At 38.2% G+C, this 12,508-nt stretch overlaps 1 protein-coding gene across 8 annotated transcripts in view; it reads left to right on the plus strand.

Moving 5' to 3' along the window:
- The window catches only part of KCTD3 (potassium channel tetramerization domain containing 3), a 70,839-nt gene that overhangs the window by 23,266 nt on the left and 35,065 nt on the right, over positions 1 to 12,508 (plus strand). For all 8 annotated transcript variants that reach the window (XM_069544567.1, XM_069544564.1, XM_069544563.1 and 5 more), the window contains one exon: positions 6,292 to 6,482. In XM_069544567.1, the coding sequence (XP_069400668.1) occupies positions 6,292 to 6,482 (191 nt within the window). The remainder of the gene's footprint in view (positions 1 to 6,291; positions 6,483 to 12,508) is intronic.

Consider the following 12,508-nt stretch of genomic DNA (forward strand, 5'->3'; position numbering starts at 1 on the left):
GTGATATATGATATTTGTCTTTGTTTTACTTCAGTTAGTGTGATTATCTCTAGGTAGATCTGTGTTGCTGCTATTGGCATTATTTCGTTTTTTATGCCCGAGTAATATTTCATTCTGTATATGTACCACATCTGCTGTAAATGAACATTGAGGTGCATGCATCTTTTCAAAGTATGGTTTTCTTCAGATACATGCCGAGACGTGGAATTGCTGAATCCTATGGTAGTACTATATTTAAGTTTTTAAGGAATCTCCATACTGTTCTCTGTATGATATACCAATTTATATTCCCACCAACAAATGTAGGACAGTTCCCTTTTTTCCACATCTTCTCCAGCATTTATTGTGTGTAGATTTTTTGATGATGGCCATTCTGGCTAGTGTGAGGTGGTAGCTCACTGTAGTCTTTGCATTTCTCTAATAAATTAGAGCCTCTTGTCACGGGCCTCTTGGTCCTCTGTATGTCTCTTTGGAGAAATGTTTGTTTAGACCACCCACCCATTTTTTGATTGCAGGTTTTTTGTTGTTTTTTTTAAATATTGAGCTACATGAGTTGTTTGTATATTTGGAGATTAATCCCTTATCAATGTCTTTGTTTGCAGATATATTGTGGATGGTTTCCATTGCTGTGCAAAAGCTTTTAAGTTTAATTTGGCTTCCCTGTGGCTCAGATGGTGTAGAATCTACCTGAAATGCCGCAGACTCTGGTTCTGTACCTGGGTTGGGAAGATCTGCTGGAGAAGGAAATGACAAACCACCCCAGTATTCTTTTCTGGAGAATTCCATGGATAGAGAAGCCTGGCAGGCTGCAGTCCATGGGGTCCCAAAGAGTAGGACATGACTGAGCGACTAACACACACACACAGGTCCTATTTATTGCTTTTTATTTTAATTGCTGTAGGAGGTGATTCAAAAAAGACCTTGCTGCGATGCATATCACAGCATACTGCCTACGTTTTCATCTAAGACTTTCACAGGATCTGGTCTTACATTTAGGTTTTTAATCCATTTTGAGTTTATTTTTTATAATTTTATGTATTTATTTATGGCCGTGATGGGTCTTCATTGCTGTGCAGACTTTTCTCTAGTTGCTGCAAGTGGGGTCTACCCTCTCGCTTCAGGTCACAGGCTTCTCATGGTAGTGGCATCTCTTTGTTGCAGAGTATAGTCTGTAGGGCATGTGGGCTTCCGTAGTTGTAGCTCCCGGGCTCTAGCGCACAGGCTCAACAGTTGGGGTGCACAGCTGAACGGTTGGGACACATAGACTAAGTTGTTCTGCACAGTGTGGGATCTTCCCAGATCAAGGATCAAATCTGTGTCTCTTGCATTGAAAGGTGGATTCTTTACCAATAAGCCACCAAGGAAGCCCAATCCATTTTGAGTTTGTGTGTGGTATTAGAAAATGTTCTAATTTCATTCTTTTGTAGGTAACTGTCTATTTTTCCCAGCACCATTTATTAAAGAGACTGTCTTTTCTCCCTGACCATCACCAACTCCTGGAGCTTGCTCAAACTCATGTCCATCTAGTCGGTGATGCCATCCAACCATCTCATCCTCTGTCGTCCCCTTCTCCTCTTACCTTCAATCTTTCCCAGCATCAGGGTCTTCTCCAAGGAGTCAGTTCTTCATATCAGGTGGCCAAAGTATTGGAGTTTCAGCTTCAACATCAGTCCTTCCAATGAATATTCAGGACTGATTCCCTTTACGATTGCCTGGTTTGATCTCCTTGTAGTCCAAGGTACTCTCAAGAATCTTCTCCAACACCATAGTTCAAAAGCATCAATTCTTTGGCACTAAGCCTTCTTTATGGTCCAAATCTCACATCCATACATGACTACTGGAAAAACCATAGCTTTGACCAGATGGATCTTTGTTGGCAATGTGATGTCTCTGCTTTTTAATATGCTATCTAGGTTGGTCATAACTTTTCTTCCAAGGAGCAAGTGTCTGTTAATTTCTTGGCTGCAGTCATCATCTGCAGTGATCCTGGAACCCCCCAAAATAAAGTCTGTCACTATTTCCATTGTTTCCCCATCTATTTGCCATGAAGTGATGGGACTGGATGACATGATCTTAGTTTTTTCAGTGTTGAGTTTTATGCAAACTTTTTCACTCTCCTCTTTCACTTTCATCAAGGAGCTCTTTAGTTCTTCACTTTCTGCCATAAGGTTGGTATCATCTGTGTATCTGACGTATTGTTATTTCCCTTGGCAGTGTTAATTCCAGCTTGTGCTTCATCCAGCCTGGCATTTCTGATGATGTACTCTGCATATAAGTTAAATAAGCAGGGTGACAACATACAGCCTTGACATGCTCCTTTCCTAATTTGGAACCAGTCTGTTGTTTCATGTCTGGTTCTAATTGTTGCATCTTGACTTGCATACAGATTTCGCAGGAGGCAGTTAAGGTGGTCTGCTATTCCCATCTCTTTCAGAATTTTCCACAATATTTTGTGATCTACACAGTCAAAGGCTTTGGCATAGTCAATAAAGCAGAAGTAGATGTTTTTCTGGAACTCTCTTGCTTTTTTTATGATCCAGCAGATGTTGGCAATTTGATCTCTGGTTCCTCTGCCTTTTCTAAATCCAGCTTGAACATCTGGAAGTTCACGGTTCTCGGACTGTTGAAGCCTGGCTTCATCATTCGTGATACTGCTCCATAGTTTTCTTTTTGTGTGTTACTTTTGTCTGGTTTTAGTATTAGGGTGATGGTGACCCCATAGAAAGTGTTTGTGAGTGTTCCTTTCTCTGCAGTTTTTGGGAATGATTTTAGACAGATCAGTAATAACGTAATAACTTTTCTCTAAATGTTTGATAGAATTTCCCTGTGAAGCCGTCTGGTCCTGGACTTTTGTTTGTTGGAAGTTTTAAAATTTCAGTTTCAGTGTTTGTGATTGGTCTGTTCGTATTTTTCATTTCTTTCTGGTGTAGCCTTGGAAGGTGGTGCCTTTCTAAGAAGTTAAAACATTTTGTCTAGGTGTTTTATTGGCATATAGTTGCTTCTAGTAGTCCATTATCCTTTGTATTTCTGTGCTGTCCCTTGTAACATTTTCATTTCTCATTTTATCCATTTGAGCCCTCTTTTTTGCTTGAGTCTGGCTAAAGGTTTATCAATTTTACCTTCTCACAGAATCAGCTTTTAGTTTCATTGATCTTTTCTATTGTTTTGTCTCTGTTTCATTCATTTCTGCTGATATTTATGATTTCTTTTCTTCCAGTAAGTTTGGGTTTTGTTTTCTTCTTTCTTTAGTTGTTTAGGTGTAAGGTTATGGTGTTTATTTGAAATTTTTCTTGTTTTCTGAGGTAAGATTGTATTGCTGTAAGCTTCTCTCTTAAAGTGCTTTTCTGTGTCCTATAGGTTTCAGATTGTTGTGTTTTTGTTATCATTTGCTTCTAGGTACGTTTTGATTTTCTCTTTGATTTCTTCAGTGATCCATTTAGCCTCTTTTTTTTTTTAGCAGCTTTTTGTTTGTAATTAATTTCTAATCTCATAGCATTGATCAAAATGGTGCTTGATAGGATTTAAATTTCCTTAAATTTACCAAAGCTTTCTTTATGGCCTGCTTGTGATCTGTCCTGGAAAATCTTCTATGTGCACTTGAGAAAAATGTGTATGCTGCTGCTTTTGGATGGAATGTTCTATAAATATCTTTTTAAGAACATCTAGTCTAATGATCTAATGTGTCATGTAAGACCTGTGTTTCCTTATTAATTTTCTGTCTGATGACCTGTCCATTGATACAGTTGGGGTGGTAAAGTTTTCCTATTACTGTGTTACTGTTAATTTCTCCTTTCATGGCTGCTAACATTTGCTTTATTTATTGAGTTGCTCCTATGTTGGGTGCATATATATTTACACTTGTATCTTCTTGGTTTGATCCTTTGTTCATTATGTAGTGTCCTTCTTTGTCTCTTGTCTCTTTATTTTAGTCTATGTTGTCTAATATGAGTATTACTACTGCAGCTTTCTTTTGATTGCCATTTTCATTGAAAGCCCTTTTCCATTTTACTTTCAATCTGTGTCCCTGGATATGAAATGGAACTCTTACAAACAGCACACATATATATATAGATCTTTTTTTTTAATCAGTTCTGCCAGTCTATGCCATTTGGTTGAAGCATTTAATCCATTTACATTTAAGGTAATTATCTGTACATATGTTTTTATTGGGCTTTCCTGGTGGCTCAGTGTTAAAGAATCTGGCTGCCAGTGCAGGAGACATGGGTACGATCCCTGGATCAGGAAGATACCTTGGAGAAGGAAATGGCAACCCACTCCAGAATTCCTGCCTGGAAAATCTCATGGACAGAGGAGCCTAGCAGGCTGTAGGCCATGTGGTCGCAAAAGATTCGGACACGACTTAGTGTCTAATAACATGTTAGACAATAATAACATGCTCTTATTGTCATTTTAGATTTTTTTGACATATTTATATGGTTACAGTATATTTGCAGCAAGTTTCAAAAATTTGAGAGCATATACCTCCACTATATCTTTCATGGTCTTAATTTGAAAGCCATATTCTTTGCATAGCTGTCGCGATTTCAGAGTGTTATTTTATTATGCAGGAATAAAGAGATGGGTTGTTGGAATATCAGAGCTTGTTCTGTGTTTTTACACATTTAAAATTGTGTATTTATGTGTATGGAAAAATGTAAAGCAAATATTGCTTCTTCTTTGTACTTGATTTTAACTTAAAAAGTAGTAAATGCACATATCTCATTGAGTTAAATTATGTAATCGTTACAATCACTCTCAAATGTGCTGTCCTGATTCTGTTACTGTTGTCATCTTTTTGTTTTACAATACCCTAATTTCTCTAGAGGAAAATGACTTAGAAGTAGTTTTTGTAAAAGATTAGATCATATTTAGTTTTATTATTTTATTAGTCAGTGGTTATAAGATTTCACTGTTCACCTCATTAAATCAGTACAGCATCCCTTTTTTGAAGAATGTGAGCCTAGTGCCTAGTGTATGTCTGCATGCACATATTGACATATTGTCTTTATTCTTGAAGTGCTGGCAGTCCCTGCTTTGTGTCCAGTCTACCAGTCCTTAGGAGGATCTAGGTTTAATTTCTCAGTGTTTTGTCAGTATTTAGGGTTTATTGGATAATTATTTTGATTTTTGTATTTTGACACATGAATCCCACCTGGTGGCTGAAGTGAGTAATTACAGACCATATATTGCCTAGGAAAACCATGTGAGATTTTTCTATATATTGACTTTAAGTTTAAGGAAATCATTAATTCTTGGAATTAATAAAGGTTGAATTGCATGTTTTTGTGGATTATAGCTGTATTTAGCATACATTTTAAACAAAAATAAAGCTAAAGTGTTTTTATATAGGTTGTTAGTTGGTCATCATTTATGAACACTTGAGTTTGATTTTTGTGGTTTTATATTAGGTAGTAGTGTTTAAAGGAGCACATACTCATATTTATTGTCTTCGGGTAAGGCAAAGAGATTCTTTGTTTTGTTTCTGTCACTTGTTTTGTGTAACTTTAAAAATAAATATTGCATCATTTAAGTTCAGGTCGTTTATTGTCATGATTGCTTAACTGTGTAGTTTTTAAATGTTTGAAGGCTTAAAGTGTAACCCCACAAAATAATGCATGTCTGAAAGACTTCAATTCAGTTAGGACAGCAAAAGTTATTAAAAATTTACACGTATGTTTATCAATAATTATATATTAAAGCATTTTTATTCAGTCAGCTAAATCTAAATCATGATAAGACACCTTTACTTATGGAGAAGGAATAGGCTCATGAGATTTTTTTTCATTTTGTGTGAAACCTTTAAAATCCAGTCCTCAGTGAGTGGTTTCCAAAGGCCACATTTCATTCATTTGATTATGCCAAGCTATCATATACCAGGTCACTCCCTTATCTTAGTTTGTCTTAATAAACTATCATCTGAAGTATCAAGAAATGATTGATTCTCAGTTAAGCATAGTAACTGATAGATTCAAATATTAATTCTGAAACTGATTTTGTTGACTATTTCTATTCACAAATAATGACAGAGTACCACTTTTTTGTGTAAAATGCAAAAAGATAATACTTTTTTTTTTTAAGTTTCTAAGTCTTTATAGTTTGGAGAACTTTGCTAAATTATTCTTTGGAGGAGTATAGACCTTTAGTCTCTTTTTAAGTGATTTCTGTGTATTTTATTTTTTAGTAAATACATAGATAAATAGCTGTGATTAAACTTATTTTGGTACATTCATTCATGTTCTCTTTGCTAAGTACTGCTGAGTCTTATTTATGTTGTCTGTTTATATTCAACAGAATCAAAGAATCGTCAGGATGGCAACAAGTGTTTACAAGCCCATATTTGGACTGGACTATTGAACGAGTAGCTTTAAATGCAAAAGTGGTCGGGGGTCCACACGGAGACAAGGACAAAATGGTGGCTGTTGCCTCAGAGAGTAGCATCATCTTATGGAGTGTCCAAGATGGAGGAAGTGGAAGCGAAATTGGTAGGAAAATGTGGTTTATGCTGTTGCATTTAATATTCTGAAGTTTAAGAGGGATTGCCCATAAATATTAAAATTAACTTGGACTAGTTATTAGTTAGCTAGAGCTGGTGCATCTTCTATTCAGTGTCCAGTAACAGTAAGACTGCTCAGTGTGAGAGGAATGATCTGGTAAAGAGGCAAAAAACCTGACTTGACTGCTCTGTAAGAATGTGCCCTTCCTGAATCCTATTTAGTGGTGGCTGCATTCTCTCCACCTCTTTCATACCACTGGGCTGAAGGTGGGGTAAATAACTTTCTTTGTCCTCCCCACTTGTTGCTTCTAGACCCGAAGTTCTCAAGCTTTTCAATCTCCTCTAAGCCTGCTTTACTTTCTTAAATCATTCAGGACCATTAATTATTTTTGTTTGCATAGGTTATATCTATTGCTATTTACCAGAATAGGAGTTAATACTGCAATTCTGATAACTTAATTTAAAAAATAACGATAAAAACCCATTACATGGTAACATGAATAATTTTAGTAAAAAATAACTGTATCTCCAAAATGGGAAGAGTAGCAGTGGTTTACCCTTTTGCAAACCTCCTTTATTTTTAATTGAATTCTGGTACCTATTTCTGCATTCAGTCTTCTGTGTGTGATTTGTTATTCTGGTAGAACTTGGTGGAGAGTTTGGCCTCACACAGATATATAGTTGGGAAAAACATTTTTATATAATCTTTTTAGATAATTGTTGATATTGTTTGCACCTGTCCCCAGATTTTGAAATCATATTGATGAACTCTGTTCATATAGATCATACTCTGTTAAATTAAAATCAGTCTGTTTTGTACTTTGAATGGGTCTTTTTGTCCTTATATAATTTTGTATAACATCATACATTGGTCATTTGTTAAGTGTTGGTTTGCTGAGTCATGTAAAATCTTTGAAATGTTGATACCTTTCATTGTACAGTACATTTTAAAAAATCACATTTATTACTATAACCACTGGTCACATCTGTGAACTCCGGTATATTAGGAAGTTTTCATACTTACGGTGGCAGAAAACATTTTCCAGATTCCTGATATTCACTTGAAGCATTGAGCTTGTGTCACTGAAATAACAGATTTGCTCTGTTGCACTTTTTGGGGGAAGTCTACCAGATACCCAAAACTGAATTACATAGTCCTTAAGTCATCCTGTCCAGTGAAAATGGTCCCATGTGAAAGGAGCAGCTCATTTCCTCTCAGCTCCAGCAGTTGGGAAGGTGCTTCTCGACACAGAGAGAGGACTTAGTCACACAGAATGTTAAGAAGACATACCCTCAAAATTGAGACTTAGTCAGTAAAACTTCTTACGCAGATTGCTTCATCTAGGAAATTCTTAAGTTAATCTGTTTTCTTTCCTTGAAAATGTGGCAGAGAAGAATTTAATCACTACCAGTATAGTTTACTGCCACTCCTTTGATTCATGCTAAGGTGTGTGCTGTTTGTACCCAATGTTGCTTTGCATCGTTAGTGCAAAGATCAACACAGATGTTCTAGGATAAGGCGTGAGATTCGTAAGTTTTTAACACTTGGTATTCCAATGCCATGTGTATTTGTAATCAAATATTCATATAAAAGATCTTTAATGATTGGTTGAGGCTGATACTAGAGGGGGAGAAACAGAACATGAGGTGCAGCTACATCTGTGTGTTTGTAAGACAGAAATGCAGTTCTGCAGACAAGCTACTGTCTGCACCAGTCTTTAACTTGAGGATTTACTGTGTCACTGAAAGGGCCAGCATTGTGGTTTCCTTTACTGACGTTCATCTCACAGGCATTCAGCATCACTGTCTGTCCGGGCTTTCCTAGTCTCCTAGCAATGGTGTGCCCTTCTCTCGCTAGAGCAGTGCCATAACTTACCCAGGAGGATGGTTCAGTGACTTTTTCATTTCTAGTTTGAAGTTTTGTAACAGTTTATCAAAAGCTTTTCCTATCTTCATTTCAAATCCTTCTTTAAACTCTTGAGTATTTGGTTTGAAAGAACCCACAACTGGCTTTATAATCCTGTTCAAAAAGGTTTTGTTGCTTAAGCACAATAAAGCAAGTTATTAACATCTATAAATTGGGGGGAAAGTTGTTATTTAAAATTTTTATATGCAGTTTTGACCAGTTTCTTTAGAGTCCTTCCTTCCATGAATCAAAGAACTCTGCTAGGTCATATTTATCTTTGTCAGCTCTGTTGGATTTATGTGGATTGAGGCAAGTTAAGTACAATAAAAATGTATTAAAAATAAATTTATTTCAGAATAAAATATTTAACAGTTGTAGGTAAAATTTTAAAATGTAGAAAGATTTTTATAACATTTAAAAAACTAACATTGCAGAATAACAAAGTGTACCTTTTTCTTATATTTCTTTGTAGGCTCAAGGAAAACTTGTATTCTAAAACAATTACAGCGGTTATAACTGAAGACAGCTACTAAAGATAGTGGAAGTATTTAGGCCAAATTAAGTTGGTCTTGGGAAACTTAGCTGTGCCCCCAGCCTGCACCATAAACCATTCTAGAAAACAGAAGAATACACGTGCAGGTGCCGTTGTCTCAATGGTGACCTCACGTCATGTAGCCTCTGGAAAACTCCTTGTCTGTACTTCTTGAGATAATGAGAGGTTTTCATTTTTAAAGGCAATGAAAATAGTCTTGACTTGAGACTCCCGGAGGGTTTCCACAGACCCATGAGGATTCCCAGACCACACTTGGGGAATCTTTATTCTAGACCCTGTCTCTTCCCTTCTCTCTCGGTGTCCCATCCTCCCCAGCTCCCACCACCGCATGTGCCCAGATTTCGAATTTCATTCCATCTGGACTTACACTTGATGTAGTGCTCCGCTGCCCTTTGGATTACTCCCCTTCATTCCTTTGAGATTACTAACTCTAATTTTCTAACTCAGAAATTCTTTAACTCCACTGGGGTCTTGACTCATTGCTTCCCATGCCATCAGGCTTGGATTCTGTGTTTACGGTCACTCTGCCTCTGTTTCCTTCAGTCTCTCCCTTTGCCTTACCTACCTGAAGAAACCACAGCCCAGGCCAAATCGGCATTTCTTTCCTGAATAGCCAGGTGTAGTGCAGAGAAAGAAATGTGTGCACACCCAGAACAGTAGTCTTAACTTGTGACCTCTCTCTGGTGGACCTTTAAAGACTACCCAGAAATCCTACCACATTATCCTTATCTGATCTTGTTTCTATGTCTTCCTCATCTCCTCTTCATGATTTGAGGTTGCTCTGATCATGTCCCTAAGCACTGTCTGCAGCTACTCCTGTTGGTGCCACCCATGGCTCTGTACTCTGCTAAATCCTAGGATCTAGTTCATAGTCTTCATCTGATTAGAACTGCCATTGGTACAGTTGATTAGTCTTTTCCTTTTGAAGACTTTCTTCCTTTGGCTTCTGGAACACTTCATTGTCTTGATTTTTATCCTCGCTCTTTGTTTTTTCTCAGTTCCTTTTGATAGTTCGTCCTTATTTGTCAAATTTCAAAATGTTGGCATGCCCCAGGGCTTAGTCCTTGAGCTTCATTCCTCTATATCTGTGTCTGTTCCTCAAGATATTCCCAGGTTCAGTGATTTGCTAGAAGGACCTAGAGGACTCAGCACATAGATACTTGGAGCCATGGTGTCTTATAGTGAAAGCATGCAAAGCAGAATTGACAAAAGACCCATGGTGGCATCTGGTCCCATCACTTCATGGCAAATAGAAGGAGAAGTTCAGTGGAAACCAGGTACAAGCTTTCAGGAGTTCCCTTCCAATGGTATTTGCTTAAAAATTCCACTAGCAGTGAATTGTGACTAACTTGTGAGATGTCTCTTCATTCCAATTCCTAAGAAAGGCAATGCAAAAGAATGCTCAGACTACCACACAATTGCACTCATCTCACATGCTAGTAAAGTAATGCTCAAAATTCTCCAAGCCAGGTTTCAGCAGTACGTGAACCGTGAACTCCCTGATGTTCAAGCTGGTTTTAGAAAAGGCAGAGGAACCAGAGATCAAATTGCCAACATCCACTGGATCATGGAAAAAGCAAGAGAGTTTCAGAAAAACATCTATTTCTGCTTTATTGACTATGCCAAAGCCTTTGACTGTGTGGATCACAATAAACTGTGGAAAATTCTGAAAGAGATGGGAATACCAGACCACCTAACCTGCCTCTTGAGAAATCTGTATGCAGGTCAGGAAGCAACAGTTAGAACTGGACGTGGAACAACACACTGGTTCCAAATAGGAAAAGGAGTGTGTCAAGGCTGTATATTGTCACCCTGCTTATTTAACTTATATGCAGAGTACATCATGAGAAATGCTGGGCTGGAAGAAACACAAGCTGGAATCAAGATTGCCGGGAGAAATATCAGTAACCTCAGATATGCAGATGACACCACCCTTATGGCAGAAAGTGAAGAGGAGCTAAAGAGCCTCTTGATGAAAGTGAAAGAGGAGAGTGAAAAAGTTGGCTTAAAGCTCAACATTCAGAAAACGAAGATCATGGCATCTGGTCCCATCACTTCATGGCAAATAGATGGGGAAACAGTGGAAACACTGTCAGACTTTTATTTTTTGGGGCTCCAAAATCACTGCAGATGGTGACTGCAGCCATGAAATTAAAAGATGCTTACTCCTTGGAAGAAAAGTTATGACCAACCTAGATAGTATATTCAAAAGCAGAGACATTACTTTGCCGACCAAGGTCCGTCTAGTCAAGGCTATGGTTTTTCCAGTGGTCATGTATGGATGTGAGAGTTGGACTGTGAAGAAGGCTGAGCGCCCAAGAATTGATGCTTTTGAACTGTGGTGTTGGAGAAGACTCTTGAGAGTCCCTTGGACTGCAAGGAGATCCAGCCACTCCATTCTGAAGGAGATCAGCCCTGGGATTTCTTTGGAAGGAATGATGCTAAAGCTGAAACTCCAGTACTTTGGCCACCTCATGCGAAGAGTTGAGTCATTGGAAAAGACTCTGATGCTGGGAGGCATTGGGGGCAGGAGGAGAAGGGGACGACAGAGGATGAGATGGCTGGATGGCATCACGGACTCGATGGACATGAGTCAGAGTGAACTCCGGGAGTTAGTGATGAATAGGGAGGCCCGGTGTGCTGCGATTCATGGGGTCGCAAAGAGTCGGACACGACTGAGCGACTGAACTGAACTGAACTGTGAGATGTCTCCGGGAAGTTCGTTAGAGACTTGGTACCCAAGTTTATTACTCGAGGTTAGTCACTGAAGTACCCTCTGCCTAGCCTGTACCAAGACTCCAGATTCTTGAAAGGAAAGCAGATATTCAGCAGAAACCCCAGCGTTTACACAGCAGTTTAGGCTTTTTGACAGCATGGATTAGATTTCTTTTGTCTGTAACTCCGTATGAGTGAAATTACGTAGTGCGTCTTTTGTGTCTGGCTTCTTTCATTCAACATAATGCTTTTGAGATTCATCGTGGTGTTGAGTGTTTTGGTGGTACATCCGTTTTTATTGCTGAGTAGTATTCCATTGAATTAATATGCCAGAATTTGTTTATCTATTCATCTGTTGATAGACATTTGGTTTACTTTCAATTTGGGGATGCTAAGAATAAAGCTACCATAAACATTTAAGTAGAACTCTTTATGGGCATTTTATAAATTAAATATCTAGGTGTGGAATTTCTGGGAGGCATGAAAAGTGTATGCTTAATGTTATGAGAAAATATACAAGTGTCTTGCATGTGGTTAAGTCATTTTACATTTGTATAGCAGTATGTTAGGACTTCCCTGGTGGCTCAGATGGTAAAGCGTCTGCCTACAATGCGGGAGACCTGGGTTCAATCCCTGGGTCGGGAAGATCCCCTGGAGAAGGAAATGGCACCCCACTCCAGTATTCTTGCCTGGAAAATCCCATGGACGGAAGAGCCTGGTAGGCTACAGTCCATGGGGTCGTAAAGAGTTGGACATGACTGAGTGACTTTTTATTTTTTATTATTTTATGTTAGAGTTCTGGTTGCTCCATACCTTTTCCTACACTATTTTATTGTCTTAA

Source organism: Ovis canadensis, chromosome 12 (assembly GCF_042477335.2).
Source record: "Ovis canadensis isolate MfBH-ARS-UI-01 breed Bighorn chromosome 12, ARS-UI_OviCan_v2, whole genome shotgun sequence".
In the NCBI taxonomy this organism is placed as follows: Eukaryota; Metazoa; Chordata; class Mammalia; order Artiodactyla; family Bovidae; genus Ovis; species Ovis canadensis.